The 24,642-nt window shown below is 44.9% G+C and overlaps 1 protein-coding gene across 1 annotated transcript in view; it reads left to right on the top strand.

The window, feature by feature from the left end:
* Positions 1 to 24,642, top strand: part of lrriq1 (leucine-rich repeats and IQ motif containing 1) — a 43,145-nt gene that overhangs the window by 5,672 nt on the left and 12,831 nt on the right. Inside the window, exons 11-24 of the mRNA XM_029757472.1 lie at positions 1,748 to 1,898; positions 3,262 to 3,455; positions 7,068 to 7,195; positions 7,988 to 8,061; positions 8,523 to 8,616; positions 12,752 to 12,937; positions 14,530 to 15,045; positions 15,413 to 15,605; positions 16,357 to 16,482; positions 17,041 to 17,148; positions 17,898 to 18,031; positions 18,215 to 18,286; positions 18,475 to 18,563; positions 19,432 to 19,533. Of these exons, the coding sequence (XP_029613332.1) occupies positions 1,748 to 1,898; positions 3,262 to 3,455; positions 7,068 to 7,195; positions 7,988 to 8,061; positions 8,523 to 8,616; positions 12,752 to 12,937; positions 14,530 to 15,045; positions 15,413 to 15,605; positions 16,357 to 16,482; positions 17,041 to 17,148; positions 17,898 to 18,031; positions 18,215 to 18,286; positions 18,475 to 18,563; positions 19,432 to 19,533 (2,167 nt within the window). The remainder of the gene's footprint in view (positions 1 to 1,747; positions 1,899 to 3,261; positions 3,456 to 7,067; positions 7,196 to 7,987; positions 8,062 to 8,522; positions 8,617 to 12,751; positions 12,938 to 14,529; positions 15,046 to 15,412; positions 15,606 to 16,356; positions 16,483 to 17,040; positions 17,149 to 17,897; positions 18,032 to 18,214; positions 18,287 to 18,474; positions 18,564 to 19,431; positions 19,534 to 24,642) is intronic.

The raw sequence follows: 24,642 nt of genomic DNA, 5'->3' as shown, positions 1-24,642 counted from the left end.
CCGCTCATGAAGGAGACGCGTTCTGTCTCTTAGAGATGAACGTACTTTGGTGCGAAAAGTGCAAATCAATCCCAGAACAACAGCAAAGGCCCTTCTGAAGATGCTGGAGGAAACGGGTACAAAAGTATTTATATCCACAGTAAAATGAGTCCTATATCGACATAACCTGAAAGGCCGCTCAGCAAGGAAGAAGCCACTGCTCCAAAACCGCCATAAAAAAGCCAGACAACGGTTTGCAACTGCACATTATTATTATTATTATTATTATTCTACCTTTATTTCAACAAGGAACACAGACTGAGACCAAGCTCTCTTTTACAGCTGGGCCCTGTGTATACATGTTTACACATACAGTTTAGGTACAATGATTAATGGGGACAAAGATCGTACTTTTTGGAGAAGTGTCCTCTGGTCTGATGAAACAAAAATAGAACTGTTTGGCCATAATGACCATCGTATGTTTGGAGGAAAAAGGGGGAGGCTTGCAAACCGAAGAACACCATCCCAACCGTGAAGCACGGGGGTGGCAGCATCATGTTGTGGGGGTGCTTTGCTGCAGGAGGGACTGGTGCACTTCACAAAATAGATGGCATCATGAGGCAGGAAAATTATGTGGATATATTGAAGCAATATCTCAAGACATCAGTCAGGAAGTTGCTTGGTCGCAAATGGGTCTTCCAAATGGACAATGACCCCAAGCATACTTCCAAATTTGTGGCAAAATGGCTTAAGGACAACAAAGTCAAGGTATTGGAGTGGCCATCACAAAGCCGTGACCTCAATCCTATAGAAAATCTGTGGGCAGGACTGAAAATGCATGTGCGAGCAAGGAGGCCTACAAACCTGACTCAGTTACACCAGCTCTGTCAGGAGGAATGGGCCAAAATTCACCCAACTAATTGTGGGAAGCTTGTGGAAGGCTACCCGAATCATTTGACCCAAGTTAAACAATTTTAAAGGCAATGCTACCAAATACTAATTGAGTGTATGTAAACTTCTGACCCAGTGAGAATGTGATGAAGGAAATAAAAGCTGAAATAAATCATTTTCTCTACTATTATTCTGACATTTCACATTCTTAAAATAAAGTGGTGATTGTAATTGACCTAAAACAGGGAATCTTTACTATGATTAAATTTCAGGAATTGTGAAAACTGAGTTTAAATGTATTTGGCTAAGGTGTATGTAAACTTCTGACTTTAACTGTATATCTATATGTCTGTCAAGTTGGCTGGATGTCCTTTGGGTGGCAGACCATTCTTGATACACACGGGAAACTGTTGAGTGTGAAAATCCCAGCAGCATTGCAGTTCTTTACACAAACCAGTGCACCTGGCACCTACTACCATACCCCGTTCAAAGTCACTTCAATATTTTGTCTTGTGCATTCACCCTCTGAATGGCACACATACACAATCTATCTCATTTGACTCAAGGCTTAAAAATTCTTCTTTAACCTGTCTCCTCCCCTGCATCTACACTGATTTGTAGTGGATTTAACAAGTGACATCAATAAGGGATCATTGCTTTTACCTGGATTCACCTGGTCATTGAAAGAGCAGGTGTTCATAATGTTTTCTTACACTCAGTGTATGTGTTACATAGTATATTTCAGCTACATAGTATTATATTATATACACACACAACACTGCATACTGTCTCTCACGGTGATCAAATCAGCATGTAAAAGTATAAAATCCTTGGTATTTGAAAACTCAGACATATTTTGATTGTCATGTCTGTATAGGACAACTCAATCACGTTTGTGGACTGTGAGAATCTGGCTAACCTCCGAGTTCTTCGACTTGGCCGGAACCGTCTGACATCCATTCATGGTCTGGCTGGTGCTGTGGATCTGGACGTTCTGGAGCTCTCGCACAACTCCATCACCCGCATCGGTAAGCTGAGCTCAGGTCCCCATCGCATCGGTAATCTGAGCTCATGTCCCCATCGCATCAGTAATCTGAGCTCAGATCCCCATCACATCAGTAAACTGAGCTCAGGTCCCCATCGCATCAGTAATCTGAGCTCAGGTCCCCATCAGTAAACTGAGCTCAGGTCCCCATCGCATCAGTAAGCTGAGCTCAGGTCCCCATCAGTAAGCTGAGCTCAGGTCCCCATCGCATCAGTAAGCTGAGCTCAGGTCCCCATCGCGTCAGTAAGCTGAGCTCAGGTCCCCATCGCGTCAGTAAGCTGAGCTCAGGTCCCCATCACATCAGTAAACTGAGCTCAGGTCCCCATCAGTAAGCTGAGCTCAGGTCCCCACCGCATCAGTAAACTGAGCTCAGGTCCCCATCAGTAAGCTGAGCTCAGGTCCCCACCGCATCAGTAAGCTGAGCTCAGGTCCCCACCGCATCAGTAAACTGAGCTCAGGTCCCCATCGCATCAGTAATCTGAGCTCAGGTCCCCATCAGTAATCTGAGCTCAGGTCCACATCGCATCAGTAAGCTGAGCTCAGGTCCCCACCGCATCAGTAAGCTGAGCTCAGGTCCCCACCGCATCAGTAAACTGAGCTCAGGTCCCCATCGCATCAGTAATCTGAGCTCAGGTCCCCATCAGTAATCTGAGCTCAGGTCCCCACCGCATCAGTAAGCTGAGCTCAGGTCCCCACCGCATCAGTAAACTGAGCTCAGGTCCCCATCGCGTCGGAAAGCTGAGCTCATAGATGGCCTATACAGAGTGTGGAAAACTCAGTTTGAATTTTACATTTTTATCAGCACCCCATACTTGATTTTCCAGGTCTAAATTAGACAATGATTCAAAGGCAAGGATGGAAATCAACAGACTGTGCAGCCTTCCAGATGCGTGGTTTGACTCACACCCCTGCCTGCTCTACAGTTACAGTATACTTCATGGCTAGTTGTAACCCCTGCTATCCACTAGGGAGCAGTGTACCTCTTCTTTTGATCCCCTGCTCAGTACATATTGAAATGTGACTTATTTACTGTGAATAACAGACCAGGAGCCAGGCCTCAAGTCATGAATAGATATTAACTGCCTGAGAAGACCGTGAATGCTTTTTTATTGGCAGTTTAGCTTTGAACGTTACTAAAACGGTAACCTTGGCCACACACTGAAATTAGATCTTTGGTTCATATGAATCCTACTTCAACCCCTCACAGTTCCACAATCTGATTTTGTTCTACCCCATAACTCTTTGGGTATGCAAATAAAGCATGCCATTATCTACTACTTTACATACTGAAACATACTAATGTAAGAAAAATTCTTTCTCTTTAATTTTCTTCTTCTCCTATAAAGGTGGTCTGGAGCCATTGAAGAGGCTGCAGAAGTTATTGTTGGACCACAACCAGCTGATCAGTACTAGAGGACTGAGAGAGGTGTACACGCTGCTACACCTGGACTTGTCTCACAACCATCTGTCCAGTGTAGAGGGCCTGGACAACTGTGCTCTGCTCAACACACTGGACCTGACAGGAAACAATCTCACTGAGGTAAAATACATAGTCACTATATCAATGATAGTTAGTTAAGACCATGTAGGCCTAACTACCAGGGAAGTAGTAGATTCAACTAATTAAAGTGCTACCGACATTAATCCTGCATGATGGATTATAAGGAAAAGTATCAGCAGCACTAGTAGTATCTATCAACAGCACCAGCAGTATCTATCAGCAGCACCAGTAGTATCTATCAACAGCACCAGCAGTATCTATCAGCAGCACCAGCAGTATCTATCAGCAGCACCAGTAGTATCTATCAGCAGCACCAGTAGTATCTATCAGCAGCACCAGTAGTATCTATCAGCAGCACCAGTAGTATCTATCAGCAGCAGTATCTATCAGCAGCACCCGCAGTATCTATCAGCAGCACCAATAGTATCTATCAGCAGCACCAGTAGTATCTATCAGCAGCACCAGCAGTATCTATCAGCAGCACCAATAGTATCTATCAGCAGCACCAGCAGTATCTATCAGCAGCACCAGCAGTATCTATCAGCAGCACCAATAGTATCTATCAGCAGCACCAGCAGTATCTATCAGCAGCACCAGCAGTATCTATCAGCAGCACCAATAGTATCTATCAGCAGCACCAGTAGTATCTATCAGCAGCACTAGTAGTATCTATCAGCAGCACCAGTAGTATATATCAGCAGCACCAGTAGTATCTATCAGCAGCACCAGCAGTATCTATCAGCAGCACCAATATTATCTATCAGCAGCACCAGCAGTATCTATCAGCAGCACCAGCAGTATCTATCAGCAGCACCAATAGTATCTATCAGCAGCACCAGCAGTATCTATCAGCAGCACCAGTAGTATCTATCAGCAGCACTAGTAGTATCTATCAGCAGCACCAGCAGTATATATCAGCAGCACCAGTAGTATCTATCAGCAGCACCAGCAGTATCTATCAGCAGCACCAGTAGTATATATCAGCAGCACCAGTAGTATCTATCAGCAGCACCAGCAGTATCTATCAGCAGCACCAATATTATCTATCAGCAGCACCAGCAGTATCTATCAGCAGCACCAGCAGTATCTATCAGCAGCACCAATAGTATCTATCAGCAGCACCAGCAGTATCTATCAGCAGCACCAGTAGTATCTATCAGCAGCACTAGTAGTATCTATCAGCAGCACCAGTAGTATATATCAGCAGCACCAGTAGTATATATCAGCAGCACCAGTAGTATCTATCAGCAGCACCAGCAGTATCTATCAGCAGCAGTATCTATCAGCAGCACCAGTAGTATCTATCAGCAGCACCAGCAGTATCTATCAGCAGCAGTATCTATCAGCAGCACCAGCAGTATCTATCAGCAGCACCAGTAGTATCTATCAGCAGCACCAGTAGTATCTACCAGCAGCACCAGCAGTATCTATCAGCAGCACCAGCAGTATCTATCAGCAGCACCAGTAGTACCTGTCAGCAGCACCAGTAGTATCTATCAGCAGCACCAGTAGTACATATCAGCAGCACCAGTAGTATCTATCAGCAGCACCAGTAGTACCTGTCAGCAGCACCAGTAGGTCCTGTCAGCAGCACCAGTAGTACCTGTCAGCAGCACCAGTAGTACCTGTCAGCAGCACCAGTAGTGCCTGTCAGCAGCACCAATAGTACATATCAGCAGCACCAGTAGTACCTGTCAGCAGCACCAGTAGTACCTGTCAGCAGCACCAGTAGGTCCTGTCAGCAGCACCAGTAGTACCTGTCAGCAGCGCCAGTAGTACCTGTCAGCAGCACCAGTAGTACCTGTCAGCAGCACCAGTAGTACCTGTCAGCAGCGCCAGTAGTACCTGTCAGCAGCACCAGTAGTACATATCAGCAGCACCAGTAGTACATATCAGCAGCACCAGTAGTACCTGTCAGCAGCACCAGTAGTACCTGTCAGCAGCACCAGTAGTACCTGTCAGCAGCACCAGTAGTACCTGTCAGCAGCGCCAGTAGTACCTGTCAGCAGCACCAGTAGTACATATCAGCAGCACCAGTAGTACCTGTCAGCAGCACCAATAGTACCTGTCAGCAGCACCAGTCGTACCTGTCAGCAGCGCCAGTAGTACCTGTCAGCAGCACCAGTAGTACCTGTCAGCAGCACCAGTAGTACCTGTCAGCAGCACCAGTAGTACCTGTCAGCAGCACCAATAGTACCTGTCAGCAGCACCAATAGTACATATCAGCAGCACCAGTAGTACCTGTCAGCAGCACCAGTAGTACCTGTCAGCAGCACCAGTAGTACCTGTCAGCGCACCAGTAGTACCTGTCAGCAGCACCAGTAGCTACAGTGGCAAAAAAAAGAATGTGAACCCTTTGGAATTATCTGGATTTCTGCATAAATTGGTCATAAAATTTGATCTGATCTTCATCTAAGTCACAACAATAGACACACGGTCCGCTTAAACTAATAACACACAAACAAGTATACGTTTTCATGTCTTTATTGAACACACCATGTAAACATTCACACTGCAGGGTGGAAAAAGTATGTGAACCCTTGGATTTAATAACTGGTTGACCCTTCTTTGGCAGCACTAAGCTCAATCAAACATTTTCTGCAGTTGTGGATCAGACCTGCACAACGGTTAGGAGGAATTTTGGATCATTCATCTTTACAAAATTGTTTCAGTTCAGCAATATTCTTACGATGTCTGGTGTGAACCGCTCTCGATGTCATGCCACAGCATTGTAAATCGGGTTGAGGTCAGGACTCTGACTGGGCCACTCCAGAAGGCGTATTTTCTTCTGTTGAAGCCATTCTGTTGTTGATATACTTCTGTGTTTTGGGTCGTTGTCCTGTTGCATCACCCAACTTCTGTTGAGCTTCAATTGGCGGACAGATAGCCTTACATTCTCCTGCAAAATGTCTTGATAAACTTGGAAATTCATTTTTCCGTTGATGATAGCAAGCTGTCCAGGCCCTGAGGCAGCAAAGTAGCCCCAAACCATGATGCTCCCTCCACCATACTTTACAGTTGGGATGAGGTTTTGATGTTGGTGTGCTGTGCCATTTTTTCTCCACAAATAGTGTTGTGTTCCTTCCAAACAACTCAACTTTAGTTTAATCTGTCCACAGAACATTTTGCCAGAAGAGCTGTAGAGCATCCAGGTGCTCTTTTGTGAACTTCAGATGTGCGCCAATGTTTTTTTTGGACAGCAGTGGCTTCTTCCGTGGTGTCATTTATTGGACTCCAGGTTAGCTGACTCCTGACTCCAATTATCTTTTGGAAAAGTCATTAGCCTAGGGGTTCACATACATTTTCCAACCTACACTGTGAATGTTTAAATTATGTATTCAATATGGACATGAAAAATATAATAATTTGTGTGTTATTAGTTTAAGCACACTGTGTTTGTCTATTGTTGTGACTAAGATGAAGATCAGATCAAATTGTATGACTAATTTATGCAGAAATCCAGGTAATTCCAAAGGGTTCACATACTTTTTCTTGCCACTGTGGGTAAACTCACTCTATCACTCTCTCTTTCTCTTTTTCTGTCTCTCTTTCTTTATCTTTCTCTATGTCTCTCTGTGTCTCTCTCCTTATCTCTCTCGCTGTCGCTGTCGGTCTCTCTACCTTCCTCCTGCCCCTTTCTCTTTCCCCCAGCTACCCAGTCTGAGGAACCAGGTCCTCCTGGTGGAGCTCCATCTGGAGGACAACAGCATCTCCTCACTGGAGGGCCTGACAGCCTGCTGGCTCCCCCTGATGCAGCTCCTCTCTGGGGCCCAAAACAGGTAACATCACATGGCATTCCATCTGATGCCATTGTCATGTTTTATGTTGTGTTGTGTAACTATATGTATGCTGCTCTCTTGGCCTGGGCTCACTTAAAAAAAAAAGGATATGTAAATCTCAATGTGACTTCTATGGTTAAATAAAGGATTTAAAAAAATCCAATGTAGCCAATGCCAATGACTAGCCCAGTTTAAATTGTACTAGCTACATGTAAGTAATTCAGTGTTTGTGATAACATTTGTAAGGTTTAAGAAAACCAATGTAATGTTGCTGAATGATCGTAAATACACTGTAAAGGGGTTGCCATGAATTTAACAGTATCTTGCAGGCAGCTCGGTGGCGAGTAAATTTCGGTATTTCATATTACAGTGCACCCACTATAATATAAATACGGTATCAAAGCAAGTACTCTGTAATGATTTACAGTACAATACTGTAAAATTGACTGTATTATACTGTAAAAAAAGTAAATGCTATTGTAATCGGAATGAATGAATTGATGAATGATTGAAATTCATTGAGATGAGGGGTTTGTATTTCACAGTATTTTACTGTAATTGGACTAGGTAAAGTGTTTACACATTACAGTACATTAATTAATATTTTGTGTTTTATATCATTTGCACATCTAGAGGCCTTAATACAGCACTTTTCCCAAAATGCACTATAATATACAGTATGCTGAAGTAACAAGTTCTTTTTTTACTGTTGATAATACCTAAAATGACTGTATAAATTACAGTTTTCCATTACAGTGTATTACATGTATTTTCTTAATTTGTGTTTTGCAGTATAACCCAACTGCCATCACTGTGTCATTTTGTGTCACTGGAGAAGCTGGACATCAGAGACAACTGCCTCTCCGGTAATGGTTTATTATTAAAAAAATGTAACTTTTGATGTCCCAAAAACTTTTGATCCAAATATTTCAGTTGTCATGTTATGTCATTTACATACTGTAGTTTCATGCTATTCCATTCATATTATTCTGCTATGTGCCTCTCTATGTGAGTGGGAGGGAGCATTTTAAGTGTGGGTCTATGGTAATACCTATGTCTACGATATGCATAATGTCACACATCTGGGGAATGCGATGCACCTCCATCCAGTAAATGTCAGGGGATCCAGCAGTAGATAAAGATACAGTCTCCATAACAAGATCAGGTACCAGCGATAGTGATATATAGACAGTGAAAACCATAAGCTCAGGCCTCTGCTGCTCTGCCTCTGTGCGATGTAAACCATAAGCTCAGGCCTCTGCTGCTCTGCCTCTGTGCGATGTAAACCATAAGCTCAGGCCTTTGCTGCTCTGCCTGACTGTTGTAGAGCTGCAGAACCTGTGTGAGAGTCTGCAGGGATGTCCACTCCTCCGAGAGGTCCATCTCACTGGGAATCCCCTTCAGCAAGAGACCATGTGGAGGTAGGGCAAGCCCAATGAGAAACACAAAATATGTGAATATGTATGAGCGACAAGCCCTGGGTTGCATGCACCCGTGGTAGAAAGCAATGTTGTTATACACACATCACCTTATACGATAACACTGTACTTGGACGCTGCATCATAACGGGTACATAACAGTGGAGGCTATTGAGGGGAGAACGGCTTATAATAATGGCCAGAACGGAGCAAATGGAATGGCATCAAACATCAAATGGAATGGCATCAAACCATGTGTTTGATGTATTTGATACCATTCCACTAATTCCACTCCAGTCATTACCACGAGCCGTTCTCCCCAATTAATGCGCCACCAACCTCCTGTGGTACAAACAATACATTCCCAGTCATCAACATTGCAACGATTAGTTGAAAAATGTATGGTTTTAAAATGGCTGTGTAGAGAGACAGACAGACACAATTAACTTCTCTAGCTTTGCTCTGGAATATCCCTGCTGGGGCGGATGTGAGAAGTTAGGTTACATACCAACGGGAATGCCAAGCCATTTCATATCATCCCTCCTGTCGCAGAACGTGAGCCCAGTCTGGAGGAGGACGTTGGCTGTGGTGACTAAGGTAGAATAAACATTCCACCAGAACACAAGAGCTTCCTGTCCACATCCCAGGATTAGCCTAGCAATCTGGGAATGCTATTGGATTAGCCAATGTGCCAGCGATATCCGCGCAGCGCAGCCGCGCAACCTCTGTAGCACTGAGTGTCAGTAGCTCCCAAAATATTTATTCAACGGGAAAATCTATTAAGTTTTCAATGTCAATTTGCTCATTCACTTACAGCGCCAAAACATTTTCCTCATGTACATTTAAGTGGGTCCAAATGAGTTGATATGAAAAATGTGTGCTAGCTAGAGCACTTAACTTCAATTACCGGTAGTCTAGCTAGATTTCATCATTTCAGCATTACACACGGTCATTAGTGGTCTTAACAGTTTATGACTGACAAACCATGCATAACTTTTATGAAGTGTGAAATGACAGATATTTTTTAGAAAATTTTAAGGTCCGTCTAGTCATAGCATTAGCCTAAAAGATGATGCCTGGATCTCTCAAGAACTGTTACGACAGGATTTAATAATACCAGTAGCCTACTACCCTTTCCTCGCCCAAGTCATGTAAAAAACGTGCCACTGAGCAAACACTTAAAGAACCATGATTAACACACTTATTTTTCACTACCTCTACTGTATATCTGAATATTTATTCTAATCAGCCAGTAGTAGTACTGTACACCACATCATTATGCATTCTATCTACATACATTTTTGCAGTCAGCACCCACCCAGACATATGGGTTTCTATTACCTGGGGTGCCCCACCGTTAGCCTCAATGGAGAATAAATATTCCCAATGAACTTTACCTAACCTCCAATGCCAACAGTGGAATTAGCCCCCTGTATTTCTCCACTCTCCCCCTGGCCCTTTCATCCCAGTCCAGCGATAACACCGACTAAACTAAAGCACCAAATGGAGATTGCTAAGAAATACACTTCCAGCAGCCCTGAGCCAGGGGAAGAAGATAGCACTCCGCCTGATTAATCAGACCTCTTTTAAGAGCCTGTGTTTTCAAGGAAGTCTTCACTAAATGAAATATATAGAGCCAGGTTGGGTTAGGTTCGAACCGGAAAGAGAGACAAAGACGGATAGGATGGAGGGAAGGACTCAGCTGGAGAGCCTAGCTAGGACCAGGATAGAACATTGTATTGTTAGAGAGAGAAGGAGCTGCATGTCCACGGCTCTAGGTTCCGCTTAATAAATACATTTATTCAAATGAGCCAAGCAGGTCAAAAATGCTCAGCGTTCTGACATATTTTAAGCTAATTTCCTGAGTTCTTTAATTTGAACCTTGTACGTTAAACACAAATAACCAGTGGCACGTAATTGCAAAGCATGTTTTTTTCCACCCAAAAACATTTAACCATGAAAGGCATTGTGTTTGCCCACCTCACGTCAATGAGCTCATGTGAGGATCAAGGCTTTATTATGGTTTATGCTTCGTTACAAGAGGGTCCGGTCGGCCAGACGACAAGCCTGTAGGGCTGGAATCTAATCCTTGTTTGTGTGTGTGTGTGTGTGTGTGTGTGTGTGTGTGTGTGTGTGTGTGTGTGTGTGTGTGTGTGTGTGTGTGTGTGTGTGTGTGTGTGTGTGTGTGTGTGTGTGTGTGTGTGTGTGTGTGTGTGTGTGTGTGTGTGTGTGTGTGTGTGAGAGAGTGAGAGAGGTAGAGAGAGGTAGAGAGGTTGAGGTGGGGCCCATCAAAACCCCATTACTCTGACAGTGGACTGCACAACCTGTGACCTAGAGTCATGTTTGAGGCACAGTACAGGGAGTTCAGCGGGTTCTTGCCCCACCATCATTCTTTGGGATATTTTAAGCCAGATTTACGCCTGATGTTGATAAACTAAACTAAAGGCTCCCATCCTTTTGGCACATTTTGTATTGGATTTAGGCTCGTATTGACAGCAATGGCGCCTGTGGTAAAATGACCAGAAGCAAATACTAACCAAACATTTATTGTGAACATAAATTGCTTTAGGTTAGTAGTAGTTGTTGTTTATAAGTACACTTTCACATTTAAACATTTCATAAAGACTAATAATTACAGATTAGTTACAGATAAAGATTTGTCATATCACAGAAAACATTCATACTGTATAAATTTACTCTATTTGTAAATTGTCACGGCTCAGTAATACTGTATGCGTTTCCTAATGTGTTTCTTTCTACATTTTCACATTGGCATCGATCGACCACATTTGGCCATGCAGTTTGCTTTGGAGACCATTTTCTCTGCTGGCAAATTTTTTGGGATTCCTCAGCTTGCACATCCTTAGCCTCAGGCCGGTGTTACCTCTCTCTCCCATAGACACACAGCTCAGCAGCCATCCCCCTCACAGCACAGCCAGGCCACCATCAGCTGCTTCAGCTTAAGGTTTGCGTCCCAAATGGCACCCTATTCCCTATGTAGTGCACTACTTTTGACCAGTGCACTACATAGGGAATAGGGAGCCATTTGGGATACATTGGATACAACTTAAGTCACTCACTCTTTTAGTGGTTGAGGAAAAAAGGAAAATAACAACAAAAACAAAGAAAACCAGAGCCTGAAGCCCAATCTTTAGTCTCAAAGTCTTTCATCTGCAGCTCAACATGTCATCACATTCTTCTGCTTTGAGAAAATCAAGACTCTAACCATACTTCTTGTTTCGCATGGAGGAAAATGGCTTTGATTCTGCTGGGCCTGAAATGTCAAACTCATTTTATCCCTGTTCGCTCTCTCGAGGAGGTGTATCTGCTCTGCCTAAGGACTTCTCTGCCAAACTATTGGATACAACAAGCTGAGGCTATCCACTGGCACATCATAGTACACTTTAGACATCCGAGTTGGGGGCAATTCAATTTGAACTTTGTCAGTTCAGAAAATGGGTTACCCTTTACATTTTTTATAATCAGTTTGAGTTCAAATCCAGGATCATTCACAATTCCTACTTTAACAATGTTGAATATGTAATTGTGTTATGTTGTCATGGTCTGAGCGGACCGAGGCGCAGCGTGAGTATAGTTCCACATATTTATTTAAGTAAAACTTACAAAGACCGTGAGGACGTAGTGCCCAAACACACTAACAATCAATATCCCGCAAAACACAGGTGGGGAAATAGCTACCTAAATATGGTTCCCAATCAGAGGCAACGATAAACAGCTGCCTCTAATTGGGAACCACATTAGCACCAACATAGAAATAGATACACTAGATCACCCCCTAGTCAAGCCCTGACCTACTACACCATAGAGAACCAAGGGCTCTCTATGGTCAGGGCGTGACACATGTATCAATTTAGTGTTTTAGAAGCCCAGTGTTTTAGAATATGGAGAGCACTTTACATGACAGGGCCTAAAACGTATGTGTTTATTACATTGGAGTTACATGCCGGTATAGTTACTGTGTCGAGATTTTTTAAATAAATTTACTGACTGCAATTGTCACCCTGAATAGTTGTAGACTTTTTTGAGTATAGGACATGACTTTTTGAATTAAACCCTAGTATGGTATAGCATCCAGCGATGATCTTTATTGATTAACCCACAATGTTATCTTCCACAGGTCCAGTCTGCAGAGGTCTGTGCCGGGTCTACAGGCCATAGACGGGCAGCCTGTCGGCTCCTCTGCAGCCCTCCCTAGTCCTGGTCTAGTCAGGGCCCTGCTGCCTCAGAACAGCTTTCTAGCCTTCTGTCAGGCACAGCTCCAGCAGCTCCACACACTGCAGCACAGCCACACAGCACAACTCAGGTTAATGCAGTTTACTACAGACTCTCGTCAGCTTTTCTGCTGTAGGATAGCAACATCATACAGACAAACTCTAACCTGCATATTAGTATTATTAGCATAACTGATACACAGGGTGTCCAAAGCTGAAAGGCAATGTTTAGCTGTTTTTGTAAGTAGTTTGAGGACACTAGTCTTTACGGACACCCCTAGACAGACCAGACCACCAACATATAGACCAGTGGTCAACCCTCAGCTTATCTTTCTGACCTCACCATAATTATGTTTCACAAAAGATGAAACGCAGTGGTGTCTAGTGGTATGGGTGAGACCAAGGAGTCCCATGGCTCGGGGGGGACCACAGTGCGCTCCTCTCCACCCCGTCCATGCTCCATGCACCCCCTCTGGGCGTTGGACAATGGGCCTTTCTGGGGGCAGGGCAGGGACCACCGCAGCCAGTTAACCCCTGGCTCAAGTCTCGACCCAGGGCCAGACAAGGTCTAGAGAGGTGAAGAGTCTGGCTGTGGCTCAGGCCTGTCTAGTAAAGCTGGTAAAATGATGTAGACATCCTGGGGTTTACCCTGCTGTGTAAAGTTTTACAACACTGTCGAGAGAAATTAAAGGTATTTCATCTGAAATGTCCTTACTCTCTCTATAAGTTTCTATGTGTATTGACGGATTTGACTAAACACAAAAATAGGCCTATCTCTGCCATGTTACATTGCCGTCCTCATTTCACATAGTGTAAATGGGGTCGAAGTACCTTTCTGAATGAATCCCAGTTAGTTTCCATTAAAATGTATCATTCCAGTTCCATCATGTGCTTGAACTGCTGTAGCTAGTAGCCCCAGGGCAGCAGGTATTTGACTTCCCCTCATGTAACTGCTCTCCACAGTTCCCATTTCACTCCGCCAAAACAATATCAACTTCATTGTTTAATAGCATAAGTTATTATTTATCCAACCTTAAATGGGACTTTAAGATACAAAACCGTGTATATTTTCTCCCTTCACCATTTTCCTTTACTGTTATACACCTTTCCCTCGACCTTGTGGTGAACTGGCAGGTACGAGGAGGATAAATCGAGGTCACTGTCTATATGGTCACCCTCTTTACCCCCCTTCTAGTTGAATAGCAGGGGCATTGTGAAGGCAAGGCTTGTTCGGGCTAGTGGGCAGGCCGTGTATGGTTGTGTACTTTGTACCCAGTAGCCCTGAGTAGCCCTGAGGGCCTTAGATAGATTGGGGGAAGCGGATCCAAGCGTTGCTAATAGACTCGTTAAGTTTCCATTGAGGTGGCTTTGTACCAACTTAATCCCCTCTATGAAAGAGACATTATATGGGATTACAGAACTGACACCCATACACCCTCTGTGAAGGCAAGCCTGTGGCAGCCCAAAAGTAAGCCATTTTTTCAATGTAGATACTAGGTGATCAAATATGAAAAAGGTGTTGTTGTTTTTGTAGGTATTCATCAGACGTTTGTATCTACGTTAGCCATTGCTTATCTAGTAGGCCTTGTATGAGAGAGGACTGAATGTATGTTACCAAACCTAGAACGACATCCAAAATCGACTTATGTGATCTTCATATGAACGTGTGTTTGTGTGTGCGCAGCGGTGCTCTCCCTTCCCTGGATGCTTTGAGGCGCTCCCTCCAGCTCCATGATGAAGCTGTACAGCTGGCTGAGGAGCACAGATACGCTCACGAATATGGAGACACCAGCATCACCGACAAACAAGATGACAGTCACAGGAGTGACACTGCCAGGGTAAGCAGGATCCCTGCCGAAAAGTCTGACGTAGAGGGTATGGACAGACATGGTGGTGTCACGAGTGTCACGAACAGGAAGCAACCTGAAAAGAAGTCCTGTGGAAACACAAACACCTGGCCACATGTGGTTCCCCTCATCAGCCCAGCCAATGACAACAGTGAAAAGCTGCTTCAGCCCCCTGCATACAGATCCATCAGCAGTCTAGGGACTGTGTCCACTAGGCCCGAGTTGAAGCCAGCAACGCCAGCTAGCTACACCAGTTCCAGCTCTACCTTCTCTGAGGAAAAAACGTCCCATGCCACTGCCAAGCCCAGCAGTTCACCCTTCCCCAAAGCTCACATCAAGCTGGACCTCAAAACGTAAAGTGTTCCCTCACTCATGAATTCTTTCATAGTTTCTCTACTTTTATTAGTTTCTGCCGATGAGCATTTGTCATCATTAGAGTGTTCTCCAGTTGATTGATGTTGAACATCATATTCACTCTGACACACAGTTATCATTAAGAGGGCTGTATCTTTGATATAAGCTTGTTCGAGACAGGCTGGATTCCTCTTCTGGAGTCTCTGCAAGCCAGATGTTTGGACAGAAATAAATGTGTGTGTTGTGTCCTAAATGGCAACCTATGTACCATAGGGAATAGGGTGCTATTTCAGACACACCCATGGTCAAAGAGATTGAGGGTATGATATCATTATGTATCTCTTTTTGTGTCTTTTTTCGGAGCAGCATGGCAGCTGTGGTGATCCAGCGCCACTGGAGAGGACACAGAGGACGTCAGAGGATCCAGCTGCGTCCACCTCCAGGAGGGGGGCAAGGAGGAAGAAGGGGAAGAGCGAGGGGAAGAGTAGACACAGGACCCGGCCATACTGGGTCAGAGCAGAGCCGTCAGGAACCAGATTACGCTGCAACTGCCATCCAGGTAAGTCAAGGTCACAGGAAACTGGGCTGCGAGTGACTTCCTTGAACTCTTTATCATAACTATTAGACTGGCCGTGCTGACAGGTTTTTTTCAACCGGTTTTATGGAAATACATGACTGTCTACTCAGAAATCGTTGTCATACTTCGATCGACCCCACAAATAGATAGTTTGAGTTGATCCGTTTTTATAGAAGTGTAATTTCTCATTTGTCATAGAGGTCCAGTAACATGTTTCTGAGAATATATATTTTTTGTTAATAATAAAGACATCATATGTCCAGATCTTATATGATATTGAGGCTTAATTTGGTTATCCTATGATTCAATAGATCAAACATTCTACCTGACACTTCTCTTGAAACGTCCCCTCTCCTCTCTCTCCCCTTTTCTCCTCCTCTCCCATCCCTCTCTCCCCCCTCTCTCTCTCTCTGTACTTGATGGGCCCTTGAGGAGTCTTTGGCAGTGGGGGGATAAAATGATTAATCAAATTTTGCAGTAGTGGGAGCGGTGAGGATTCCAGATTCCAGCACCGCTCACATTGTGAAGTCATTCCTTTGGGAATTCCTAGGATTTAGAACCCTTGCTGGCGCTCCATTACTCTCCTAGCGCCCAAGTCACATAGAGTTCAAACAGCAGATCACTCAGCAATTAAACAGAGGTTAACGTGTTTTATCTTCCTAATGGGATAACACACAATATTTAACTTTGTCTGTGATTCATGGCTCTTCCTCTGGTACCTTCGTTCCTCCAGGCGGTTTGGAGAGGCTTCGCTCTGAGGAGGAGGCTGGCTGCTGCTCTGGCCCAGGCTCGGGGCTTCAACCCCGGAGATCACGAGGCCTTCGAGGAGGTGAACCTGGATGAATTTGTCTTTGATGAGGTAGGCAGTAGGTACAAACTTCACAGACTGACTCTCTCTGGGTTGACTGGTCTGGACCTCAAACCCCCTATCAAATTGACCTTGCCCCCCAGAAAAATGGAGACAGGCACGTTTCCCCTTTCCCCTACTCCTCTCACTCATCCACTCAGCTATTCCCTTGGGATTAGGATTATTAAAGAACACTGCCCATTATACTGAGGCCAGGGGAAACTGGAAGATTCTACATGATGAATGGCATTTTAGCTATTCTTTCATCATCCACAAGTTCACTTGCCCTCTGTCCTCTTCAAATACCATCCACTTGAGAATGTGTCTATGTAGTGTCTGTGTGTGTGTTTGTTCGCATGTGTGCGTGCATGCGTGTGTAAAGCACTCATCTCAAATATTTAAACAAAACAAAACCTCTATCACATGATGATCTGCTGTTTACTTTGAAGAAGTCACTTCACCACCAAACCCTTGGAGGGAATAGAAAAACCTTGATGTCCAGTACTGTAGTCTGTTAATGTTGTTGTTTCACACTAAAGGTGATTCTCATCTCCTTTGGCTTGTAAATAGATGGCACTAGAGAGAGACTGGATGATGACTTCTCTGCTGTCTGACGATTCACCTCCCAAAACCCTCCTTCATTCTCCTCCATTCCCAGACCAGCTGCTTGGTCCAAAGGTAACACACAGCACTGAACCCCCCCCCAAAAGAAAAAAGTCCTCCACCACAACTCTCACTGATTAATCCTCAAATGTATTACCTTGAAAAACACAATTACTTTTAGGAGGCCTGAAATACCCTATGCATCAGCAGATGTCATTTTTCACACGAGCCAGGGCCCTTTTTCTTTCCTTAGATATCTCTCCCTGGCTCTTTGCTTTGGATGAGCGTTGCAGGCAGGACTCTATATCACCTTAGCTAGCCGCTCTGCTTGGCGCTCACTGAAGGAGGCAGCTGCCTCCAGGCCGGGCAGGCCTTAATGTTTTAACACTAGCTAACCTGATCTCCAAAGGGGTGGACAAACTATTTAAACTATTTACCACTTCGACAGAGAGGAGGGAGAGGTTTTTCAAATGTTTTTAAGACTACTTAAGTTGTGACTTTGACTTTAGGGTCTTCTGGGAATGGAAATGCTGGAGCTTAGTGTACACTCTGTAATTCCTTTTCTCATTTAGACCATTTAGAAAAGGGCAAACTTCTGGAAGGTTGTGTTTTAGGTGTTCGACCCTCACATTTCCTATTAATTAGGGGAAGCACTGGGCTTGCACCCATAGTGCCAGGGTCAGTAATAGTATGTTCTTCATGATTAGCTGACTATCACTCCTGTTGCCATTACAAAACATTAAGAACACCTGAACACGTTTCTTCTTTGATATAATGCTACAGTACATGATAACAACCTTCTCTCTTCTGACTGTGTATTTCAGCGTCCTCTGAATCATCCAGATGCCAACCAGCAGACCAGCCCACCTGTTCTTCTGTGGAAGCCCAAGCAGGCCTGGATGGGTGGGGAGAGAGCAGAGCCTGCTGAGCATAGAGTTTCCCTTGACAGCATCAGCAGGTAGGAAACTGATTGAGCCGTCATGGCCGACACATTTTCATCTAGGTAGTTCTCACAAAGCCAACATGGATGCCACAAGTGAAGGCTTGCTTCCTTACTAATCACCAATGAAAGTGCCTTCATAAACTATTGTTTCCAAATAGGATCAAGATTGAGAATGTTTTTTCCTCCAATTTATTTCAGAACTAAATCTCCTGTCTCCACGTCAGGGCTCAGTGGTCTTTCTGAGAGATCAGAGAAGATTCTGGAGGAGTGGTTAGTAGAGTTGCAAAGAGGGGGAATATTTTGGGTACATTTCTGCCAAATTTACAACAAAATCCCGAACTCTGTCCTGTATGCTGTACCCTAATGGGACAAAAGCTGTTTGTCACTGTCAGTGTGTGAGTGTTGTAGTGAGGATGTTTTAGATTCAGCGTGTGACATGTGTGTCATTGTCTCCCCAGGGGGTTCAGAGACAGCCACACTGCTCTGATGATGCTGAAGAGAGCTCAGAAGATGAAGTCTAAGAAGCAGAGGCAGAGAAAACTATTGGGTCTGCATAAATCAGTTGAAGTTTATTTAAATTTGAATCTATTTACTATTTACAGATGTTCAACTGGCTTGAGCAACTATTACTGAACCAAACCCCCCTAGAACCTACCTCGTCTAGGCTCTCCTTTCTTCTCTATTTAACTATATAACTATATTGCCACGCTAGCAGCATTGAGCCTTTCCTCCTTGTGTATGTTAATCAGCCGTAACAGACAGCAGAGGTAACAGAGGTCTGGCCCTGTCATCTCCTATTGGCCCCAGTCAGAGAGCCCTTACAGGAAATTAACCAAACCAACCGGTGGCTTTCCCTTCCCTTATTTCCAACCAACCAGACGCTCTCTCCGAGCCATCGTCCCAGAGACGGTTTTCATTACTCTGCATGGGTTATCGCGGCTACACCGAAATGTGACCTCACCTCAAACACTGGTCGGTCGTCGGGTCGGTAGTAGTGCCACGTCCAAGTAGAGTGGACAGACAGAGTGAGGCTGGTCGTTGATCAGGATACAGTACCAGAGTGCTAGATCCAGTTATCTTTCTCTCTGTCTGCCACACAGGCTTGTATCAACTGTCATCTGCCCAAGTAGTGAATGCATAGTGTTAGGCTCTCTGCATGTCATGAACGGTCTCTGCTGTGAGTTTATCCAGAACCCAAAGGTTCTTGTCTGGATGCTGTGGGTTTAATGTTAGACTCTCTCTCTCTTTCTCTCATTCACTCTCTTTCTCTCTCATTCTGTCTCTCTCATTCTCTCTCGCTCACTGTCTCTCTCTTTTTTTCTCTCTCTCTCTCTCACTGTCTCTCTTTCTTTCTTTCTCTCTCTCTCTCATTCTATCTCTGTCTCTGTCTCTCTCTCTCTCTTTCTTTCTTCTAGACCCAACTGTACGCCTGGCCCTTTTCAGGAACCATAGCAACCAGCATGCCCCTATGGAAGCTCCAAAGAAGCCCTCTCCAGAGAGGAGAGACTACATAAAAGGTAGGACTCAGACAACACTAGACACTACAGTAATATAGTCTTATCACATTACTGAGCTGAGGCAAACCTAGCCAACTGTACTGCGTATGACCATGCATTTAGGCTACCTCATTAACCTTAAATGAGATGGTGACAATTTTTACGTATTTTTTTCGGATCAAAATGTACGTGATGCAGCATACTTCAATCCCCCAAAAATGTATACTGCAGCTTATAGAGCCATGCTTATGTATGTGTGTGTTTTAGTGCTTTCAATATGAGACGTTTACTATCTGGAGGAAGTAAGTACGACTGCTTCTTGTATTAAATAGAAACGCTTAGAGATTACAGACCGGTGACCAAATTGAAGGCACATGAACGGTGGTAAATAGTGGGACATGAAGTAGTTTGGGATGACGGATGATAAACAAGATGATTGTGTTTCAGCAGGGCTTTGTAGATGACTTGAAGTGTGAAATTGAGTTAAGTACTGGGGAGGTAGGGCACTGAGGGGTTCCAGACTGAACAAACTGAAGACCTCTTGTCTTAGACATAAGTCGTTTTGTGGGGGTAGTAGTAGTCTCTTGGTTTGGGTGAGTTGGTTGGTTGGTGGGTTTGTTGGGGTAGCGAGGCTAGGAGGGTGAGTTGGTTTTTTGGGGAAGGGAGGCTAAGCGGGTGAGTTGGTTTGTTAAGGTAGCGAGGCTAGGTGGGTGAGTTGGTTTGTTTGGGAAGGGAGGCTAGATGGGTGAGTTGGTTTTTTGGGGAAGGGAGGCTAAGCGGGTGAGTTGGTTTGTTAAGGTAGCGAGGCTAGGTGGGTGAGTTGGTTTGTTTGGGAAGGGAGGCTAGATGGGGGAGTTGGTTTGTTGGGGAAGGGAGGCTAGGTGGGTGAGTTGGTTTGTTGGGGAAGGGAGGCTAGATGGGGGAGTTGGTTTGTTGGGGAAGGGAGGCTAGGTGGGTGAGTTGGTTTGTTGGGGAAGGGAGGCTAGATGGGTGAGTTGGTTTGTTGGGGTAGCGAGGCTAGGTGGGTGGGTTTGTTGTGGTGGGGTGGGGTTCGTGGGTTGGTGGTGAGTGGGTTGAGAAGAAAAGGTGCTGGTAAAAAGTATGGAGAAAAGTGGTTAGTGGGGATGGGAGGGGGGGTGGCAGGGTGGACTAGACTCTATGTACTCTCTCCCTCCATGCACCATCTGCCCACACAGACCAGGCCAATACACTTTAACAATACAGATAGGTCCAAAAAGAGAGAGGGGAAATATTTTCTCCTCCTTTCATGAAACACTTTGCGGCAGCTCCCCGGCCCTGCTCCCCTCTCTCCGGGTATGTAAGCTGATACCCATTTCAAGTGGGTTACTCATGTCCAGCACATCCACACAAAGAGCCTGGATAAAATAAACACGCCGCGTCGGATATCTCGGAAAGAATCTGTCATGGGTTTGGGGCTAATCACCTCCAGAAGGGGCTTGACTCGAAGCCTGAAACGTTAGCCCCTGCCGGGGAGCTCCGGCTGGGCTGGCTGGCTGAGCCCGGGGCGCTAGCTGGGGATGGGGATGGATCTGAGGGGGTGCTTTCCACAGGTCAGCACCAGGGGAGGCAGAGGAGAGGGGAGGCAACCCAGCCCAGGCCAGCCAGCCGATGGAGAGAGACCCAGAAACCCCACTGACCTAGAGCCAGACCCCGGCTACCACGCCTCTACTCCAGCCGCCCAACAGCCTAGCCCAGGCCCCTGTAAAAAGGCAGCGGGAGCTGCTCCAGTCCAGAACCCCAGTGGGTTTGGGTTACGCTTTTTACAGGGTTCCCCTAAGTCAGATCAGAAACCCAATGAGGAGGTGGGGAGGGGGGAGATGGGGTGAGGAGGGGCACGGGGAGGAGGTTCGGAACGGGGGAGTCAACTCCTGAGTCCAAGGCTGTGTTTGAAATGGCCCTTTATTTCCTATATAGTACACTACTTTTGACTTTTGACCAGGCCCTGAAAAATGTTGTAGCAGTGTGAGGGGGCGGAGGGGGGGGATAATTGTTATGTACTGTAGATGGCCTGAGAATCTCAGTTCTGGTGAGTTTTTAAAAGGACATTCTACTAAAAAATGTATGAAAATAAAATTATGCTGACACCATTTAAAATATAATGTCTAAACCCTGTCCTTCAGGACCCTGTCCTTCAAAGATCATTCGTAAAAATCCAAATAACTTCACAGATCTTCATTGTACAGGGTTTAAACACTGTTTCCCATGCTTGATCAATGAACCATAAACAATTAATGAACATGCACCTGTGGAACTAACAGCTTACAGACGGTAGGTAATTAAGGTCACAGTTATGAAAACTTAGGACACTAAAGAGGCCTTTCTACTGACTCTGAAAAACACCAAAAGAAAGATGCCCAGGGTCCCTGCTTATCTGCGTGAACGTGCCTTAGGCATGCTGCAAGGAGGCATGAGGACTGCAGATGTGGCCAGGGCAATAAATTGCAATGTCTGTACTGTGAGACGCCTAAGACAGCGCTACAGGGAGACAGAACAGACAGCTGATCGTCCTCGCAGTGGCAGACCACGTGTAACAACACCTGCACAGGATCAGTACATCCGAACATCACACCTGCGGGACAGGTACAGGATGGCAACAACAACTGCCCATGTTACACCAGGAATGCACAATCCCTCCATCAGTTCTCAGACTGTGCACAATTGGCTGAGAGAGGCTGGACTGAGGGCTTGTAGGCCTGTTGTAAGGCAGGTCCTCACTAGACATTGACCGGCATCAATGTCGCCTATGGACACAAACCCACCGTCGCTGGACGAGACAGGACTGGCAAAAAGTGCTCTTCACTGACGAGTCGCGGCTTTGTCTCACCAGGGGTGATAGTCAGATTTGCGTTTATCGTTGAAGGAATGAGCGTTTCACCAAGGCCTGTACTCTAGAGTGGGATCGATTTGGAGGTGGAGGGTCCGTCATGGTTTGGGGCGGTGTGTCACAGCATCATCGGACTGAGCTTGTTGTCATTGCAGGCAATCTCAACGCTGTGCGTTACAGGGAAGACATCCTCCTCCCTCATGTGGTACCCTTCCTGCAGGCTCATCCTGACATGACCCTCCAGCATGACAATGCCACCAGCCATACTGCTCGTCCTGTGCGTGATTTCCTGCAAGACAGGAATGTCAGTGTTCTGCCATGGCCAGCGAAGAATCTCAATCCCATTAAGCACATCTGGGACCTGTTGGATCGGAGGGTGAGGGCTAGGGCCATTCCCCCCAGAAATGTCCGGAAACTTGCAGGTGCCTTGGTGGAAGAGTGAGGGTTAGCATCTCACAGCAAGAATTGGCAAATCTGGTGCAGTCCATGAGGAGGAGATGCACTGCAATACTTAATGCAGCTGGTGGCCACACCAGATACTGACTGTTACTTTTGATTTTGACCCCCCCTTTGTTCAGGTACACATTATTCAATTTCTGTTATTCACATGTCTGTGGAACTGGTTCAGTTTATGTCTCAGTTGTTGAATCTTGTTATGTTCATACAAATATTTACACATGTTAAGTTTGCTGAAAATAAACGCAGTTGACAGTGAGAGGACGTTTATTTTCTTGCTGAGTTTACCTCCATAAATGAGCCCAATAGCATATTGGTAAAATTATTTGTTACATTTAGCACCACTCTCCCCTATGCAATCACGGTGAATTGCGGAGCGCAACGTGCTTAACCATGCCCCTACAAAAAAATCTGGGTTTAAACTAGAGATCTGTTTCTTTGCATGGGCTGCGTCTCAATCCACTACATCCGCCTATGGCGGCTTCCTGCATCTGATGTGGAAAGTGGCTGAGCTACAGCGGTGTTTGTCAGACCATGAGACATCCCAAAAAATGTCATTTTTATGAAAACGTCTGTAGCTATGACTACTCTATGGAAAGATGAGACTCACGAATACGATGGTGCTCTACGACTCCCCACAAGCACCACGGGACTCGTCTGAAGTCAGTACTGTCAATGTGCCAACTTCTGTCTGTAGCTTCCGAACTGTTTAGGCTACAAACTAATGTGACCCCACTGTGGAAAGGGGAGATTCTCACGAACATGATGGTGTTCACCGTTTTGCCCCACAAGTGTCACGGGACCCGTCTGAAGGCATCCGGCACCGGTTTAAAAAATGAATGGAAGTATGGTGGTAGTTTTGTGCCTACCCAAAAAAAGGGGTTAAATATGTGTAAAAAAAAAAATATATATATATATATATATATATATATATATTTCCTGAGGATTCTTATACCTCCTAGATATAGGACAGATATTTCAAAACCTTATTCCTTATTATTTATTTTGCCATTTATGAATGTGTTATTCAATGCGTTTCTATGGGCTATAGTAGCAAAGGCCAAATTCAATATTGTATATATCTTTTTATACCTAAAAGGGTCCAAAAATGTTAAATAAAATAGCTAAATGATTCATGGTATGACCATCTTAAAACAATTCCATATGTCAGCTTAGACAATTCAGCTTAGAATTAAAATGGTGCAGTTCACACATATTTAGGAGTTGAGAAATAAGTAAATTAGGAATGGAAAGCTGGAATCCTCCTCTTTTTAACAAAGGCCATTAAAACTGTTGTTTTTCCCGCAATTACAAGAATTGTTGTGCATTGACTGCTTGTCAGAATGCACTTCCCTATGGCACTCCTAACATGAATGTTGTGCACTGACTGCTTGTCAGAATGCATTTCTCTATGACACTCCTAACATGAATGTTGTGCACTGACTGCTTGTCAGAATGCATTTCTCTATGACACTCCTAACATGAATGTTGTGCACTGACTGCTTGTCAGAATGCATTTCTCTATGACACTCCTAACATGAATGTTGTGCACTGACTGCTTGTCAGAATGCATTTCTCTATGACACTCCTAACATGAATGTTGTGCACTGACTGCTTGTCAGAATGCATTTCTCTATGACACTCCTAACATGAATGTTGTGCACTGACTGCTTGTCAGAATGCATTTCTCTATGAGGCGGCAGGTAGCCTAGTGGTTAGAGCGTTGGACTAATAACCGGAAGGTTGCTAGATTGAATCCCTGAGCTGACAAGGTAAAAATCTCTTGTTCTGCCCCTGAACAAGGCAGTTAGCCCACTGTTCCTAGGCCG

This window comes from Salmo trutta, chromosome 7 (assembly GCF_901001165.1).
Source record: "Salmo trutta chromosome 7, fSalTru1.1, whole genome shotgun sequence".
Classification (NCBI taxonomy): domain Eukaryota; kingdom Metazoa; phylum Chordata; class Actinopteri; order Salmoniformes; family Salmonidae; genus Salmo; species Salmo trutta.
This window is presented reverse-complemented; position numbering and strand designations above follow the sequence as displayed.